We start from the raw sequence: 17124 nt of genomic DNA, 5'->3' as shown, positions 1-17124 counted from the left end.
GGCAGGGTGGTCAAACTAGCCAATCACAGCATCAGAACTCTAAGCACGTGAGAGAGAGTAGGCACCTCCCAGAACACTGTTTTGTGCCACTCCCAACAGAAATACTCCAGGTGGACAACTTCAGCAATCAGGAGCTCCTCAGTTGCCCATAGAAAATCCAGCCTTGGAGTTTACAAAGACTTATGGGTAGAAAAGCCAACTAAGTAATTTACTACACCACACCATGGTACTTTCAGCATTCTTCACCAGCATCACAACTCAAAAGCATCAATTCTTCTCCGGTCTTCCTTATTCGTAGTCCAGCTTTCACACGCATAGGAGGTGATTGGAAATATCATGGCTGTGTCAGGCTTGTCAGTCCTCAAGGAGACATCCCTGTTCCTTAGCACTTGAAAGAGTTCCTTTGCGGCTGACCTGCCCAGTGCTGTGTGTCAACTTGGCTGGACCACAATTCTGTGTGGTTTAAGCTGTTGTGATGTAGTTATTCCCATGATGGATCAGATTATTATGTTTTGAGCAGGCAATCTGTTGAAAGGGAGTTTCCCTAGGGGTGTGGCCTGCTTCCAGTATATCTATGGACATTCTGGGAAAAGAGACATTCTTCTGTGGATCTTCTGTGGATCAGTCATCTAATGTCCTGACTGCTGTTTCCATTGGCATCGATTGCAGAACCAAGCAATGTGAATTCTTTGACAACCTCAATCTTTTCTCTATTTATTGTGATCCTGCTTATTGGTCCAGTTATGATGATTTTTGTTTTCTTTATATTGAGATGTAATCCATACTTCAGACTGTATTCTTCAATCTTCATCAGTAAGTACCTCAAGTCATCCTCACTTTCAGCAAAGTTGTATCATCAGCATATCGCAGGTTGTTAATGCTTTTTCCTCCAATCCTGATGCCACATTTTTCTTCATATAGTCTAACTTCTCGGATTATTTGCTCAGCATATAGATTGAATAAGTATGGGGAAAGGATAGAACCCTGACACACTCCCTTGATTTTAAACCATGCAGTGTCCCTTTGTTCCGTTCGAATGACAGCCTCCTGGTCAATGTACAGGTTCCTCGTGAGTACAATCAAGTGTTCAGGAATTCCCATTTGTGTTAGACTGGGTTCTCTAGAGAAACAAAATCAGTAAAGTTTATATAGAGAGAGAGAAAAAGAAATTTCTTAGGAAAATGGCTCACACACTTATAGAAGCTGGCAAGTCCAAAGTTCCTGGATCAAATGTCAAGCTGGAGGCTTTTCCACGTCAAGCTGGAGACTTTTCCCAACTCTTGCAGCTGCAGGGGCTGAGGAGCTCAAGGCTAGCAGGCAGTACACCAGCGGTTGACTCCAACGAATGACGAATCTAAGATCTTCAGGCCGAATGGTGGATTGTTCACTCACAGACAGTTGTAGGCAGCACAACAGAATCCTGATCCACAGAAGAATGTCTCTTTTCCCAGAATGTCCATAAATATATTGGAAGCAGCCCCCCCCCTAGGGAAACTCCCTTTCAACAGATTGCCTGCTCAAAACATAATAATCTGATCCCATCATGGGAATAACTACATCACAACAGCTTAAACCACACAGAATTGTGGTCCAGCCAAGTTGACACACAGCTCCAACTATCATACCATTCTTCTCAATGTTATCCATAATTTGTCATGATCCACACAATCAAATGCCTTTGCATAGTCAATAAAACACAAGTAAACATCTTTCTGGTATTCTTTGCCTTGAGCCAAGATCCATCTGACAGCAGGTATGACATTCCTTGTTCCTCGTCCTCTTCTGAATCCAGCTTGCACTTCTGGCAATATACTGCTGCAACCGTTTTTGAATTATCTTCAGTAAGATCTTACCTGCATGCGATATTAATGATATTGTTTGATAATTTCCACATTCTATGGGATCACCTTGCTTTGAATGGGTACAAATATGGATCTCTTCCAGTCAGTGGGCCAGGTAGCTGTCTTCCAAATCTCTTGGCATAACCGAGTGAGTGCCTCCAGTGGGGCATCCATTTGTTGAAATATCTCAAAGGGTATTCCATCAATTCCCAGAGCCTTGTTCTTCACCAGTTCCTTCATGGCAGCTTCAACTTCCTCCTTCAGTACCATTGGTTCTAGATCATATGCCACCTATGCCACCAGAGCCCCCAATATGCACTATCCAGTACTAAATACATTACTGGAACTCTGTGAACATATAAACATGTGATGACTATACCAAAAGTTTCTTATTTATTATTCTATGTGCTTACTCAATCACTAATTTATTTGATAAGCTGGTAGCATAGTGCCTAAGGCACTTGACTGTTAACCAGAAGGTTGGTGGCTCAAACCCACCAACCACTCTTCGGAAGGAAGGTTGGGCAATCTACTTCCATAGTGATACTGCCTCGGCAACCCAAGGAGGGGTCGCTATGAGTCAGGTCTGACTTGATGGCACATAACAACAACAACAACAAAGCCTACCTAATGTTGCAGAAATGGAGGCAGTCTGGAATCCCAGAAGAACATACCCTTTCAATTCAAATCCTGACTCTTGGGGAGGACGGTGTCCTACTAACAGACCACACACCAGATTCCTCTTTCAATAGATTTTGAGAAACTCAGTGAAACAGATAAAAATCATGATCCCAGAATTATGAGTATCTCATGAGAAGATAAAGCATTAAATCAAGTGAAGACAGCAAAGGATGCAGGTTCAGTGACTTGGGGGTAGGGGGTGTGGCAATGGCCAGTCAAAGAGTAGCCGGTCATTAGAAACACAAAGGAGGTCAAGGAGGAGGGGGGAACTTCATGAATAGATTGGGAAGATTTCAAGAAAATGAGCTAAAAGCGGTATGTGTAGGAGAAGATCAAATTGGGACAAGGATCAGACCAACGCATAGCTTAAGCTATCTCCAAGTCCCAAAGGGAGTAAGGGACAGGGAAGAAAAACTCTTCCGAATAAACCAAACCCCAAATTAGACCCACAGCAGTGGGCTCAAGTCCAACTCTGAGCAATCCTTTTTAGTACAAAGCAGAGCTGAGACCTGGGGTCTAGGGGGCTGCAGATGTTTGAGGAGGAGGGCTGCCCTTTCTCCTGCAGGGCGGCTGCTGGGTTTGACCTTCAGGGCTTTGACTGATGGCTGAACACCACCATCAGCAAACCACTCCAGGCAGACCCAGGGGTTGCAGCCGTCCTTCTCCCACACCTGCATCACTGGCTGATCTATCTCACATTAAGCACAAAAAAACAAATTTCAGCTTTCTCTCCTGGAGGTCACTTCTTGCGCCAATCTCCCTTCTCTTATGTGGGTATGCATGCCAATGAATGAGCAGATTCTGCCACAACTGCAAGCCCCCAAGGCCACCGGCTGGACATAACTAGAACAATTCCTCCTCAATTACCTTGTCCTCCCTTCACTTTCCTACTTTCCTCTTCCCCAATTTTTCTTCCTTTCTATCTGATCATTTAGCCCTCTACCTCTTCATCTTCTTTTCATCTTTATCAAACCTTCACCCCTCTCAGCCTCCCACTTTTCATTTCTCTCTTTTTCTTATATTCTTTTTCCTTTCTCCCTATTTCTTATCATCTATTTTTATTCTATCTTTTCATCTGTCCTTCTTCTCCTTGGCTTTTTTTTTTTTTCCTGCCTCATCCAACAGGAGAAACACATTAACCTTCCATTAGCAGCTATATCTACTATACCAACTGTGGTAGTTAAAGTTGTATGTCAACTTGGTTGGGCCTGGTTGAGTAGCTGGGCAGCTTGTGGTAGTTATTTTCCATGACGAGACTGGCAATCAACTTCATGGAGAGATCTACCACAAGAAGCTGAGTAGCTGCTTTGAGTATGTGGTCTGCTTCCTGTATGTAGGAAGCAGCAGCTTTGGGAATGGTTCTAGCTTATGGTACGCTTGCACCTTACATGCAGCCATGTCGTTGTTCAGCAGCCTGCCATGCTTTGCTGACCTTAAGACTTAAAATGGACTTAAATTAATGGCCTGCCAGGTGGTTTGGTAACATCAGGACTGTGCCTTTTCACTTGTCAACCTTGGGCTTGTCAGTGTCAGTAGCCAGCAGCTGTCTGAGTAAAGAAAAGATTCTGGCTCCAGTGGGCCGGGAGCAGGAAACAGAGCTGAAGCCCAAGGTTGAGAGGCTTTCACCCAGCCCCTAGAGCTTGGCACTTTGAACTCGTACTTAAAGCCTCCAAACTGTAAGTTCCTGTTTGTTCAAGCATCCCATCTGTGGTATATTCTTGTCAGAATGGCACTAGGTAACCAGAACACTAACCACCTCACCCAACAAACGAGTAACGTGCCAATAGCTCCTGCACCACAAGATCAGTAACAGACAGTGGACAACACCTGGTCGTCCCAACTGCAACTCCTCCTCATGGCAAACAAAGAACTGCACCCACATCCCCTCCAGTTACTCTACCAACACAGAGGAAGCTGGAGAATGACCCAGTACAGACAAGCTAACAACCAAAGAAGTATAGCTGCTCCACACTTCCAGATACATCAAAACAACCAAACCAAAAAAAACCAAACTCACTGTCATCCAGTTGGATCCAACTCATAACAACCCCTCCTTGAGTTTCTGAGGTGGTATCACTTCAGAAGTAGATTGCCCACCCTCCTTCCGAGGAGTGGCTGGTGGGTTTGAACTGCCAGCCTTCTGGTTAGCAGTCAAATGCCTTAGGCACTACACCACCAGAGCTCCTATATCGAAACAAAGTAAAACAGAAACTAGAGTGAAACTAATCAGCACATAACCAACAAATAAAGACGACAACTTCAAAGTGTCTAGGAAACAACAAACAACTTCAAATAAAAAATAAAATAAAATAAGGGCAAGCCAGTAAAAACAATTATGCAAACTAAAGAATTAGGAAATCTCCCTGAGCAAGATCAAAGCTTGACTCTTCCATTACCAACTGGGTGACAGTAGACAAGTAAGTAATATTGGCCTCATTAAGTTCCTAATCTAAAACTAGGATAATATCACCTATGTCTACAGGTGGTGAGTTAACCGATGACTTATGTAACAAGCCCACACATCATAGATGCTCTAGAAATATTAATTCCCTTCTTCCCAGCAAGAACTCCTCTCCATCATCCTTTCCAGCATTCTCAATATAAAGGCTCCCCTTAGGTAAAGCATGACGTTTAGAAGCATGTTTCTGAATTTCTCCACCTCATTGCCTGAATTATCATATATAACCTGCTTCTGGCTCATAATCTCCCACTTCCGCTTTCATTATAACTTTGCAATAGTACTACTCTGCTAAGCAAGGCAGTCAGAGATACAGCAGGCATGGCAGAACAATATTGCTCTTTCCTGGGGCATGAGCATGTAATGGCAATTATCTTAAGAATCAGTCACAGAAGCCTGTATGGGTGCAACAGCTGGCTCCATGTTCATTAACTCACTCCAATTCAAGGCATGTGCAACTTCACAAATGATTTACATGTCTAAATAGATTTCATCCCAGATTAATCTAGGTAATTGGCAAATGTCACCGGTTAACTTTCAGAACTTATACTCTGAAAAAATGGAAAACCAGAATGAATTTCAGGTAAAAACAATGAAGGAAATGGTTGTTTTCCTAATGAGTCACCAGTATGCTTAAGAGAAACTTAGAGAAAATAATTTTTAATGGAGGAACTTTTTTGTCTTATGTACTCTACCTTTTAAAGGGGGCTGCATAATTTAGTCTTAATATTGAAGTGCAATGTGTTTTTATAGCCAATGCTTTGCAGTGGGTTCCCAGAGTACCCATCTTCTTTCCAGGGATTCATAAAGCCTCATGGAACTCAATGGAAGGTACTCAGTTTAAGGTCACAACAGAGCAGATTGGAAGTTACTCATCCAAAGGATCTTTTAGAAGTGTTCTAGCTAAATCTTGATTGGATTACAAGCAATTAAAATCTCCCAAGAGAAATAATCACTTACTAAACAATCCTCACAGGAGCTCTGGTGGTACAGGGGTTAAAGCATTCGGCTGCAAACCAAAAGGCCAGCAATTTGAACCCACTAGCTGCTCCACAGGAGAAAGATGAGAAAGTCTGCTTCTGTAAAGATTTACAGCTTTGGGAACTCTACAGAGCAGTTCTACTCTATTCTATAGGGTTTCTGTGAATTGGAATCAATTCAATGACAGTGAGTTCTTTTCGGTTAAAGAATCCCCAAGGAAGTGTGGCATATGGAACCAAAGACAGAGTTTCCACTGGTTGTGCTAAACACTCTAGTCCTGGAATAAGCTGAGATAACCCAAGACCCTAATTAAAAACTGGATCAGCAAAACCAAAAACACCACCTAACAGACAGGCAACCAAATGTCAAGATGATAATCTTCATATCTAAAAGCAATAGATTTGCTGATGAAACTCCATGGGGAACCTAGATTCTAAACATACAGCACTGTCTATCCTTAACCTTTGGAGCTCATGACCACCCATCACCCTGCTCTGCTGCCCTTCTCAGCAGCTTAACCAAAGTTTTTGCTCAAAACCAAGTGTTTAGTGACCCTAAGATGCCCTCACTAAATGTGTTGTAATAACATTCCTTATTTTCTCTAGAGGAGTTTTTAAAAAGAGAATATTAAGGGTCTATACCTGCTATTTCATCTTTCAATCCCTCTCAGATTCTTAGCACTTAGGTAGGGCTCTCTGAAGATAATTCAACAATTCCTTTTTTCTGGACTTGTGTGACTTCATTTCTCCTTAGCTTTCTCCTATTCCCTTAGTTTTGGTACATCCTCTCTACTTCCAGCAATAAAACAGCTAAGAGTACAGCAAGAAGAAGGGAAGTGAGAGCAGAGAGACATATATTTTCCCTTGGATTATCATAAAATAGCACTGAAATGCGAGCAAAAAAAAGCAGAGGAAGAATAGGCTTGCATTGTAAGAGTTAATCTGAGATGTCAGGAAATTAAGAGCACAATTTTGCCCATGGGCCCTTAACTCTGATTAAAGATCAGATAAACTCTGCCACTAATCTTAGTACACACCACCTTCAAGAAGTTTCAGCCCAGAGCAACTGTTTCACCAGATTCTGTAAGAGAAGTACTACATTATCCTCTGGCCATCTTCCCAGATGTACAATAGAAATTAAAAGATTTTCTTACGGGAAAAAAAAAAAAAATCATTGCAACAAAAGACTGCTCTGGGGTGCTCTATGGGGCCAGGAAGAACTGCTGTAAGTTTATTAGAACAACACAATCACAGGTAGACCCATCACTCCAACAAACAAGTGAGTATGTTCCTATCAGCAAGTCCAAAAGACTTTCACTGGATTCACTCATCCTCCTCAAACTCCTCCCCCTTCAGAGTTGACATGTTCCCGTTACCTGTACAAATGACGATTGTCTTCAAAATCTTCCTGGCCCCATTTTCCCTTGATGTCTTCAATAACATGATTCTTCAGGAATTTTTTTAACAGCTGGACTGTTTGTTTGCGGGTCACTTCAGGGCCAAAGTTTTGACTGCATCTCAGTAGCTCATGTAGCCAATCCACAGCTTCCGCCGCTGTGAAGCAATGTTCATAACTTTTGAAGCGACAACGGTGTTTCCGTAATGGCATCCTAGCACGAAAAAGCTCAACTGTTTCATTCCACTAGGGGAAAAAAGAGAAAAATGCATTTAGTAGTCAATGATTTTTTTTTTCAAGTTACTATGTCCCAAATATTTAAGGCAATGAATTAAATTAAAACACTGCCTTAATAACAAATGGGACCTTAAAAGTTTTCACTGATAGTCTTCAAACTCTATAGAAAATGCAAATTTCTAGAGGTAGTTAGTTCATCACTTACTCACTCAAGAAATACTGGGGATACTGCTATCAACTTGTGCTATTATATGAATTTAATAGATTTAAAGTAAATGAAAAACACATGATCATAATTAATGGTAAAACTAGGCCCAATATTCATAATTTACCTCTTAGAGTTCTTATTTTTCTAAGCATTGAATTTGGTTTTGGTTTACTGGCATTATTTTTAATATGACTTGACTTCAGTCAGCAAACATTATTAGGTAAAAGGCACGTCCTGAAAGACAGCAGACAAGAGATACATAAGATAAAGTGCCAAGGGGAGCTCTGGTAGCATAGTGCCTAAGGCACTTGACTGCTAACCAGAAGGCTGGTGGTTCAAACCCACCAGCCACTCCTCGGAAGGAAGGTTGGGCAATCTACTTCCGTAGTGATACTGCCTTGGAAACCCAAGGAGGGGTTGCTATGAGTTGGGTCCGACTCAACGGCATATAACAACAACAACAACAATGTCCAAGAGCTCATCATAAAGACAAACCTTTTAAAAGTAAATAGCCAGTCAGCTATATATATTCTCAACAACAAAAACATAAATTTTGAGGAAAAAAAGGGGGGGCAATGAACAAGAAAAGGGAAAAAAGTAAATAATCAGTTTTTGCTTGTATGCAATGCAAAGCTGCTTAAAAGAATGGCTACTAGAGATTTGGGAGCTCTGGCAGCATAGTGCCTAAGGCACTTGACTGCTAATCAGAAGGCGGGTAGTTCAAACTCACCAGCCACTCATCGGAAGGAAGATGGGGCAATCTACTTCCATAGTGATACTGCCTCAGAAACCCAAGGAGAGGTCACTATGAGTCAGGTCCGCCTCGATGGCACATAACAACAACAACTAGAGATTTAAATAATATATGCTGTTATGGTTAGGAGGCTATTCAAAAATACCATGCAGAAGCAGTGCACTAAGTAGTTAGGGCTCATATGAAAGTCAAACATCACATAGTTCAAAGGCCTGCCCTACTATTTATCATCAGGGCAAATTCAGATATGTTACTAAGCCAAGTCTCAATAAGTATATTGTTGTAGTGTGTTGTCCACTCAATTCTCTCATATTAAAAAAACCAAACCCACTGCCATCACTGGTAGCATAGTGCCTAAGGCATTTGACTGCTAACTAGAAGGCTGCCAGTTCAAACCCACCAGCCACTCCTCGGAAGGAAGATTGGGCAACCTACTTTTGTAGTGATACTGCCTCAGAAACCCAAGGAAGGGTCACTGTGACTCGGATCCAAATCAACAGCAGTGAGTTTGGTTTTGGTTTACTGCCATCAAGTTGATTCTGACTCATAGCGACCCCCACTGAGTTTCTGAAGTGGTAAATATTTTTCTTTCTTTTTTTGTGAGTTGGGTGAAAGTTTACAGAGCAGATTCACTTTCCATACAGCAGTTCACATATACTTTGTCTCATGACATCGACTGCAATTTCCCACAATGCAACAGCTCCCCTCCACTTCCTCCCCATAGTTACCTCTTCCCTGTGTCCTTCCCTCCATGCACTCCTGCCCCCAGTGCTGTCTCCCTGTGCATGCCCTTCTATTCTCCCAGGATTGATCTCTCCAATGTAAATGTTCAGCTTATCTGCCTGCCTTTTGTTTGGCTGGAAGCCACAGGAGTGGATTAAATTACAGACCTGAAGGGCAGCTAGGGAACATAGTCTCAGTGGTTCCATCAGGTTCTATCAGACCAGCAAACCTGGTCCTTTTTTTTTTTTTTAACGATTCTGAGTTTTGTTCCTCATTATTCTCACACTCTATCTAGGATCCCCTACATAGAGCCCCCTCTGAGTGGTTGACAGTAGTAGCCAGGCACCATTCAGTTCTTCTGGTTTCATAGTCATATAGGCTGAGGACTGCATGGTGTACCAGTCCCTTGGACTAATTGTTTTCCATGCATCTTTGGTTTTCTGTATTCTTCTTTGCTCTGGACAAGGAAAGACCCAACGATGCATCTAGATGTCTGCTTGCAAGCTTTTAAGATCCCAGTCGCCACTCACCAAAGTAGGATGTGAAACAATGTTTTCGTGTAGTATGTTATGCCAATTGAGCTTGATGTCCTCTGAGACTAGGGTCCTAAGGTGGTGAACCTTTAAAGAAGTAGATTGCCCCCTCTTCCTTCTGCAGAGTGCCTAGTGGGTTTGAACTGCCAACTCTCTGGTTAGCAGTCAAACACCTTAGGCATTATGCCACCAGAGCTCCACACTGGCTCTCAATGACCCTTTAAGGACAAAGGAGAAAACCAGTAGGTTTAATCTTTTTTTCTTTTCTTTTTTTTTTTTTTTTTTTTTTTTTGCTAAGATTTGTGAACACTTTATTTGTAAATTGTTTCAATAATCAAAAAATGCAAAATTTTACTCATGTCTCTCAAATCTAATGGGTCCATGTTGTAAGGATTAAATGCAAGGCTCATGACATATTAATTCGTATGGCCACATGGCCAGCCTTGAGGAAGGGCTGCCCAAACCTTGAGCCTGGGTTTGAAAGAGACAGAGAGGCAGCCAAGCAAAGTTCTTCTGTCTTCCTCTCTTATTCTCCCTGCCTTTTCTCTCCTAGTGGAGCCTCTGGTGACTGTGTATCCTGTGGGGACTCAGTCCCTACTGTACCACAACCTCCTGGACTGCTCTGTGAATGGTGTCTATGCAGGCCACATGGAAGTCAGATGGTTTCAGAACGGCCAGGAAGAGGAGGCTGGGGTCTCCACAGGCCTGATCTAGAATGGAACATCCTGGTGATGCTTGAAGCCATTCCTCAGAGTTGTTGTTGTTGTTGTTGTTATGTGCCATCGAGTCGGACCCGACTCATAGCGACCCCTCCTTGGGTTTCCGAGGCAGTATCACTACGGAAGTAGATTGCCCCATCTTCCTTCCAAGGAGTGGCTAGTGGGTTTGAACCGCCAGCCTTCTGGTCAGCAGTCAAGTGCTTTAGGCACTATGCTACCAGAGCTCTCCTCAGAGGTGAGAGGTTTACTCCTGCCAAGGGAGCACCCAAGCCTGAGGAGCCCTCTCACAGTGGAATGGAGTGAGAAGCTATCTGACCTCATAAATTCCTCACTCACCAAGAATGGGGACTTTGCTTATCCCTGAGTGTCATGTCCCTCTTCCCACACTGTATTTTCATTTGCTCTTTGTTCTTCTCTCCTTTAGCACTTTAGCTCTATCATTGTTCCCACAAATACCTATGCCCCTGAGGAGCAATGGATTTAATCTTTACTGGAGCATATCACCAGGTCTTTTCTCCTGAGGACAGTTAGGTCTACCTTGTACCACCAGAGCTCCTGACAGCTGCATTAGACTCAAACCAAACCAAAAAACCCATTACCATCAAGTCAAATCTAACTCACAGCAACCCTGTAAGGCAGAATAGAACTGCCACAGAGTTTCCAATCCTGTAATCTTTAGAGAAACAGACTGCCACATCTTTCTCCTGTGGAGTGGGCTGGTGATCCCTGACCTTCCAGTTAGACACCAAGCTGCTTAACCACTGGCTACTAAGATCACACCCAGGGAATATATATTCTACTGCTTCCATTTCATTCAGGAATCTTTTAAAAAATTGTTCTCAGCAGGGAGAGGAGGGAAAGGAGGAGGAAGCATGCTCTAGATACTAAATACTTATTATTTTTGATAATGGGAAAAGAGGCAACAAATGTGAGTATAGTGAGCACAGCAAGACCAAAGTCAACGATGCCTCTGAGATACACGCATGAGAAAAAAGGATGCCTGTTTCAAAGAATTTGACATATATAAGAGAGTAACATCTCCAACAAAGAACAGAAAACGAGCCTAGGATCACATGTTGTTGTTGTTGCTAGGTGCCAGTGAATCATCTCCAACTCATGGAGGCTCTATGTACAGCTGAACAAAACACCACCGGGTCCTGAGCCAGCCCCCCAATCCTTGCTATACCTGAGCCCATTTTTGCAGCCCCTGTGTCAATCCATCTTGTTGAGGGCCTTCCCCTCTTTCATTGACCTTCCACTTTACCAAACATGATATCCTTCTCCAGGGAATGGTCCCTTCTTACAAGCTCTGGTAGTGTAGTGCCTAAGGCATTTGACTGCTATCCAGAAGGCTGGCGGTTCAAAGCCACTAATCACTCCTCAGAAGAAAAATCAGGCAATCTACTTCCATAGTGATACTGCCTCAGAAACCCAAGGAGGGGTCACTATGAGTCTGATCAGACTCAACGGTAGTGAGGGAAAAGGGACAACAGGACCAAAATAGGTGAGACAAAGTCTGGCCATTCTCTCTTCCAAGGAGCATTCCGGCTGCACTTCCTCCAGGACAGATTTATTGGTTCTTTTAGCAATCCATGGTACTTTCAGTATTCTTTGCCAACACCACAACTCAAGAGCATCAACTCTTCTTCAGTCTTCCTTACTCCTTTTCCAGCTTTCATATGAATATGAGGTGACTGAAAGTACCATAGCTTGTGTCAGGTGTACCTTCAAAGAGATATCTCTCCTCTTCAGCACTTGAAAGAAGTCTTTTGCAGCAGATTTGTCCAATGCAATACATCATCTGATTTCTTGACTGCTGCTTCCATTGATATTGATTGTGTAACTAAGTAATATGAAGTCTTTGACAAGTTCAATCTTTTCTCCATTTATTGGGAGGCTGCTTATTGGACAAGTTGTGAGGATTTTTGTTTTCTTTATATTGACGCGTAATCCATACTGCAGACTATACTCTAAAATCTTTATCAGTAAGTGCTTCAAGTCATCCTTACTTACAGCAAGCAAAGTTGTGCCATCAGCACTGTGTGTCACAGGTTGTTAATGATTCTTCCTCTAATCCTGGTGCCATGTTCTTCTTCATATAGTTCAGCTTCTTGGATTATCTGCTCAGCATACACATTGAATAAGTATGGTGAAAGGATACAACCCTGAGGCACTCCCTTCCTGATTTTAACCATGCAGTGTTCCCTTATTCTGTTCAAACAACAGCCTCCTGGTCTATGCACAGGTTCCTCATGAGTCTAATTAAGTGTTCTGGAATTCCCATTCTTCTCAATGTCATCCATAATTTGTTATGATCCACAAAATTGAATGCTTTTGCATAGTCAATAAAACACAAGTAAACATCTTTCTGGTATTCTTTGCTTTGAGGCAGGATCCATCTGACATCAGCAATGATATCCCTTGTTCCACATCCTCTTCTGAATCTAGTTTGCATTTCTGGAAGTTGTCTGTCAATATACTGCTGTGACTGTTTTTCAATTATCTTTAGTAAGATTTTACTTGTGTGCAATATTAATGATATTGTTTGATAATTTCCACATTCTGTGGGATCCTCTTTCTTTGAAATGGGGACAAATATGGACCTCTTCCAGTCAGGTGGAAGATGGCCAGGTAGCCATCTTCCAAATCTCTTGGCACAGCCAAATGAGTGCCTCCAGTGAGGCATCCATTTGTTGAAACATCTCAATGGGGATTCCATCAATTCCTGGAGCATTGTTTTTCACCAATTCCTTCAGTGCAGCTCTGACTTATTCCTTCAGTATCATTGGTTCTTGATCATATCCCACCTCCTGAAATGGATGAACATCGACCAGTTCTTTTTGGTACAGTGACTCCATATTCCTTCCACCTTCTTTTGATCACATAAGGATGGGTATATACAACGGCTATATACAGGTGTACACATATGTGAGAAAAGATAGAAGAACCTATATGTACATACACATGTAAATACAATTATATCTAGGTAGGCATATATATTAATTGAATACAATACTACAGATACATTTCAGATATAACTGAACACCTTCCAAAATTGGTTTTCTAGGTTTGAAAGCTTAGGACCACAGTCTCATGGGAAAACTCAGTCAATTCACTTGATATAGGTCACAGTGCTCACATTCTGCATCCTTGTGGAGTAGCATCTTGGTTCTCAAAAGTTCACGAGTGACCATCTGAGATACAACTATTGGTCTCTACTCATCAGAAGCAAAAGAATAAGAAGGTAACCAAAACCACAAAGAAACAAGTATATAAGGCTTACATAAGCCGTGACTTCAACCACCCTGAGACCCTAAGAACTAGATAGATAGTGCTCAGCTACCACCACTGAACAATCTGACCAGGGCACAATAGAAGACTCTGGTTAGAATGGGAGAAAAACGCAGAACAAAGCTCAAATTCTTAAAAATATCCAGACAAACTGGACCCTCTGAGACCAGAGGATTCCCTGAGACTATCCCCCTGAGATGCTCTTTAAACCTGGAACCAAAACTATCCCTTGAGATCACCTTTTAACAGACAAGCAGAATGACACACAAAATAAAACCAAAACCAAACCCATTGCCATCAAATCAATTCTGACCCAGAGCGACTCCTACTGGGTTTCCAAGGCCGTAAATACTTAGGGAAGTAGATTTCCTCATCTTCCTCTCATGATGCATTTGTTGTTGTTGTTAAGTGTCGTCGAGTCGTTTCCGACTCATAGCGACCCCATGCACAGCAGAACGAAACACTGCCCAATCCCGCGCCAGCCCCACAATCCCTGCTATCATTTAGTGGGTTTAAACTGCTGACCTTCTGGTCAGCAGCCAAATGCCTTACCTACTATGGCACCAGAGCTTCTAATACAAAATAAAGGTCTGACAAAAATCATTAAGTATCCTCTTTTGAAGGTCACCATCAAATCAAATAACTCCATGACACTGCAGCTTCATCATCCTTTTTTATGCATTAAACTACATCAGTGAGCCTGAAATCAGGAAGCAAAAAGACCTAGAATAAGGAGGCTGATTCAGCTCATACTGGAACTCTTACAGATAGCACTTTGACACATTCAGCATCCCACCAAGTCAGCTGTGAGGCATTAGGGGCCTAGACAGTGGATGTGCCAAAAAGCACTCATTGTAAGAAAACAATTAAACTCTTTTCACTTCCCTAAGCCGGAGACACCAAGGACATCCATCAATGATATTCTCTCACAGCCCTCAGAACTAAACCAGTGCTGAGAGTGAGACCACTGCCTAAAGTTTTTATTTCTAAAATATAAACATATGAATAACGAAGTGCTTTTTCTTTCTCTTTAGACTACAAATATACTCCAAAAATTTCTCCCCATTTTGTCTCTGTATATATTGTTGGCTCCTCAAAATAACCATTTCTCATAAGTTAAGCAACATACCTCCAACTACACAGCTAAGAAATGATGGAATAAACTGTACATCTTTAATCTAAAGTCTACCCTCTCTCACTATACCCTGCTGGAAATATAAAAATGTTAATAGAGGACTGCTCTGGTTGCCTAGTACCACTCTGACAAGAATATACCACAAATAGGAAGGCCTTAACAAACAGGAGTTTATTCTCTTACAGTTCAGGAGGCTAAAAGCCCAAGTTCAAACTGCTTCAAAGTGCCAGGCTCTAGGGGCTGCATTAAAGCCCCTCAGCCTTGGGCTTTAGCTCTGCCTCTTGCTCATGGCCCACTGAAGCCAAAGGCATCTCTTCACTCAGGCAAGCTACTGGCTACGAGGCTAACGAGCCCAACATCAACAAATAAAAAGGCACAATCCCAATGTTACCAAACCACACAGCTGGCTATTAATTTAAGTCCATTTTAAGTCCCGAAGTCAGCAGAGCATGGCAGGCTGCTGAACAATGACATGGCTACATGCAGGGTCCAAGCGTACCATAGGCTACACACCATTCCTAAAGCTGTTTCTTATATATGGAAAGCAAACCGAATTCCCAAAGCAGGTACTCAGCTGCTTATAGTTGATCCCACCATGGAGCTGATTGCCAGTCTCATCATGGGGAATAACTACCACCAGCTGCCCAGCCAGTCAACCAGACCCAACCAAGTTGACGCACACCTGAACTACAACATTGGAAATGACAAATTGAAGAGGAATGCCATCACATCTGTGTTAGACTGGGTTCTCTAGAGAAACAAAACCAGTAAAGCATATATAGAGAGATAGAAAAAAAAAAAATTATCTTAGGAAAATGCCTCACACACTTATAGAAGCTGGCAAGTCCAAAGTTCTTGGATGAAACGTCAAGCTGGAGGCTCTTCCCTACTCTTACAGCTGCAGGGGCTGAGGAGCTCAAGGTTGGCAGGCAGTACACTGGCTGTTAACTCCAATGAATGACGAATCCAAGATCTCCAGGCTGAATGGTGGGTACTTCGCTGACAGTTGTAAGCAGCACAACAGAATCCCCATCCACAAAAGAATGTCTCTTTTCCTAAGATGTCCATAAATATACTGGAAGCAGACCAAACCCCTAGGGAAACTTCCTTTCAATGGATTGGCTGCTCAAAACATACTGATCTGATCCCATCATGGGAATAACCACATCACAACAGCTTAAACCACACAGAATTGTGGTCCAGCCAAGTTGACACACAGCTTCAACTATCACCGTCCACCCCTTGTCAACTTGGCAGTTGTACACATCTTCTTAACCATATATAATCTCTAAATAAGGGCAATTACAAAATCATATTTGTGCCTAACATGATACGCTAATACACATACAACTGAAACACATTAACCTTATTTACATTTCACAGTTCATAACAGAAGGAAACAAAAATATTTGATGCACATATACAATGAAGAAATATAACTATCACAATCCTCGTTTCTGCAACTGGTCACGTGGTCGTAGCTGATATTCAGAACTACCTTCTTCCACCACCCATTCTGTATTTCACTTGCCCTCAGCAAGCACCTCAGCTGGTCGGGGTTCTTTGCCTGATGGGGTGACCCAAACCTTCATTCCTTAAGGGTCTGGGCCATTAGCAGTCATATCAGAATTGGGGTGCTGTAATTTTCCACTGACTTTAATCACAGGGCATGGTAGTACTAAGACACGTCCTAAAGAATCTCCTGTATTTCAGACATATTCTTCTTTACCTCCATTATGTAATGTCAATCCAATTTCCCCTTGGTAATCAGGATCTATCACACCAGATAATACAGTAATGCCCTCCTTGGTCTGTTGATCCAGAGGCATGAGGAAGCCAAAATGGCCAGGTGGCATTCTTAATCTCCATTTCAATGCAATCAGTATTGTGTCTCTACGTGGGAGTGTTCCTCACTTTGGGATTAAGATCTCCAGACCCAAAGAGCATAGGATAGCAGGGACAGAAAGCAAAAATTTTTTGAGTGGGTCACTAGGGGTAATAGTGAGTGGTACCACTCCCATTTCCACCCCTCGGACCTGACTCATAGCGACCCCTCCTTGGGTTTCCAAGGCGGTATCACTACAGAAGTAGATTGCCCAACCTTCCTTCCAAGGAGTGGCTGGTGGGTTTGAACCACCAGCCTTCTGGTTACCAGTCAAGTGCCTTAC

At 42.4% G+C, this 17124-nt stretch overlaps 1 protein-coding gene across 1 annotated transcript in view; it reads right to left on the bottom strand.

Moving 5' to 3' along the window:
* DEPDC1B (DEP domain containing 1B) overlaps window positions 1–17124 on the bottom strand; it is a 200628-nt gene that overhangs the window by 175081 nt on the left and 8423 nt on the right. The window contains exon 2 of the mRNA XM_007957698.2: window positions 7337–7602. Coding sequence (XP_007955889.2) covers window positions 7337–7602 — 266 coding nt within the window. The remainder of the gene's footprint in view (window positions 1–7336; window positions 7603–17124) is intronic.

The sequence above is a fragment of the Orycteropus afer genome, unplaced genomic scaffold, assembly GCF_000298275.1.
Source record: "Orycteropus afer afer isolate SDZICR_OR568_19922 unplaced genomic scaffold, OryAfe1.0 scaffold00778, whole genome shotgun sequence".
Lineage (NCBI taxonomy): Eukaryota > Metazoa > Chordata > Mammalia > Tubulidentata > Orycteropodidae > Orycteropus > Orycteropus afer.
This window is presented reverse-complemented; position numbering and strand designations above follow the sequence as displayed.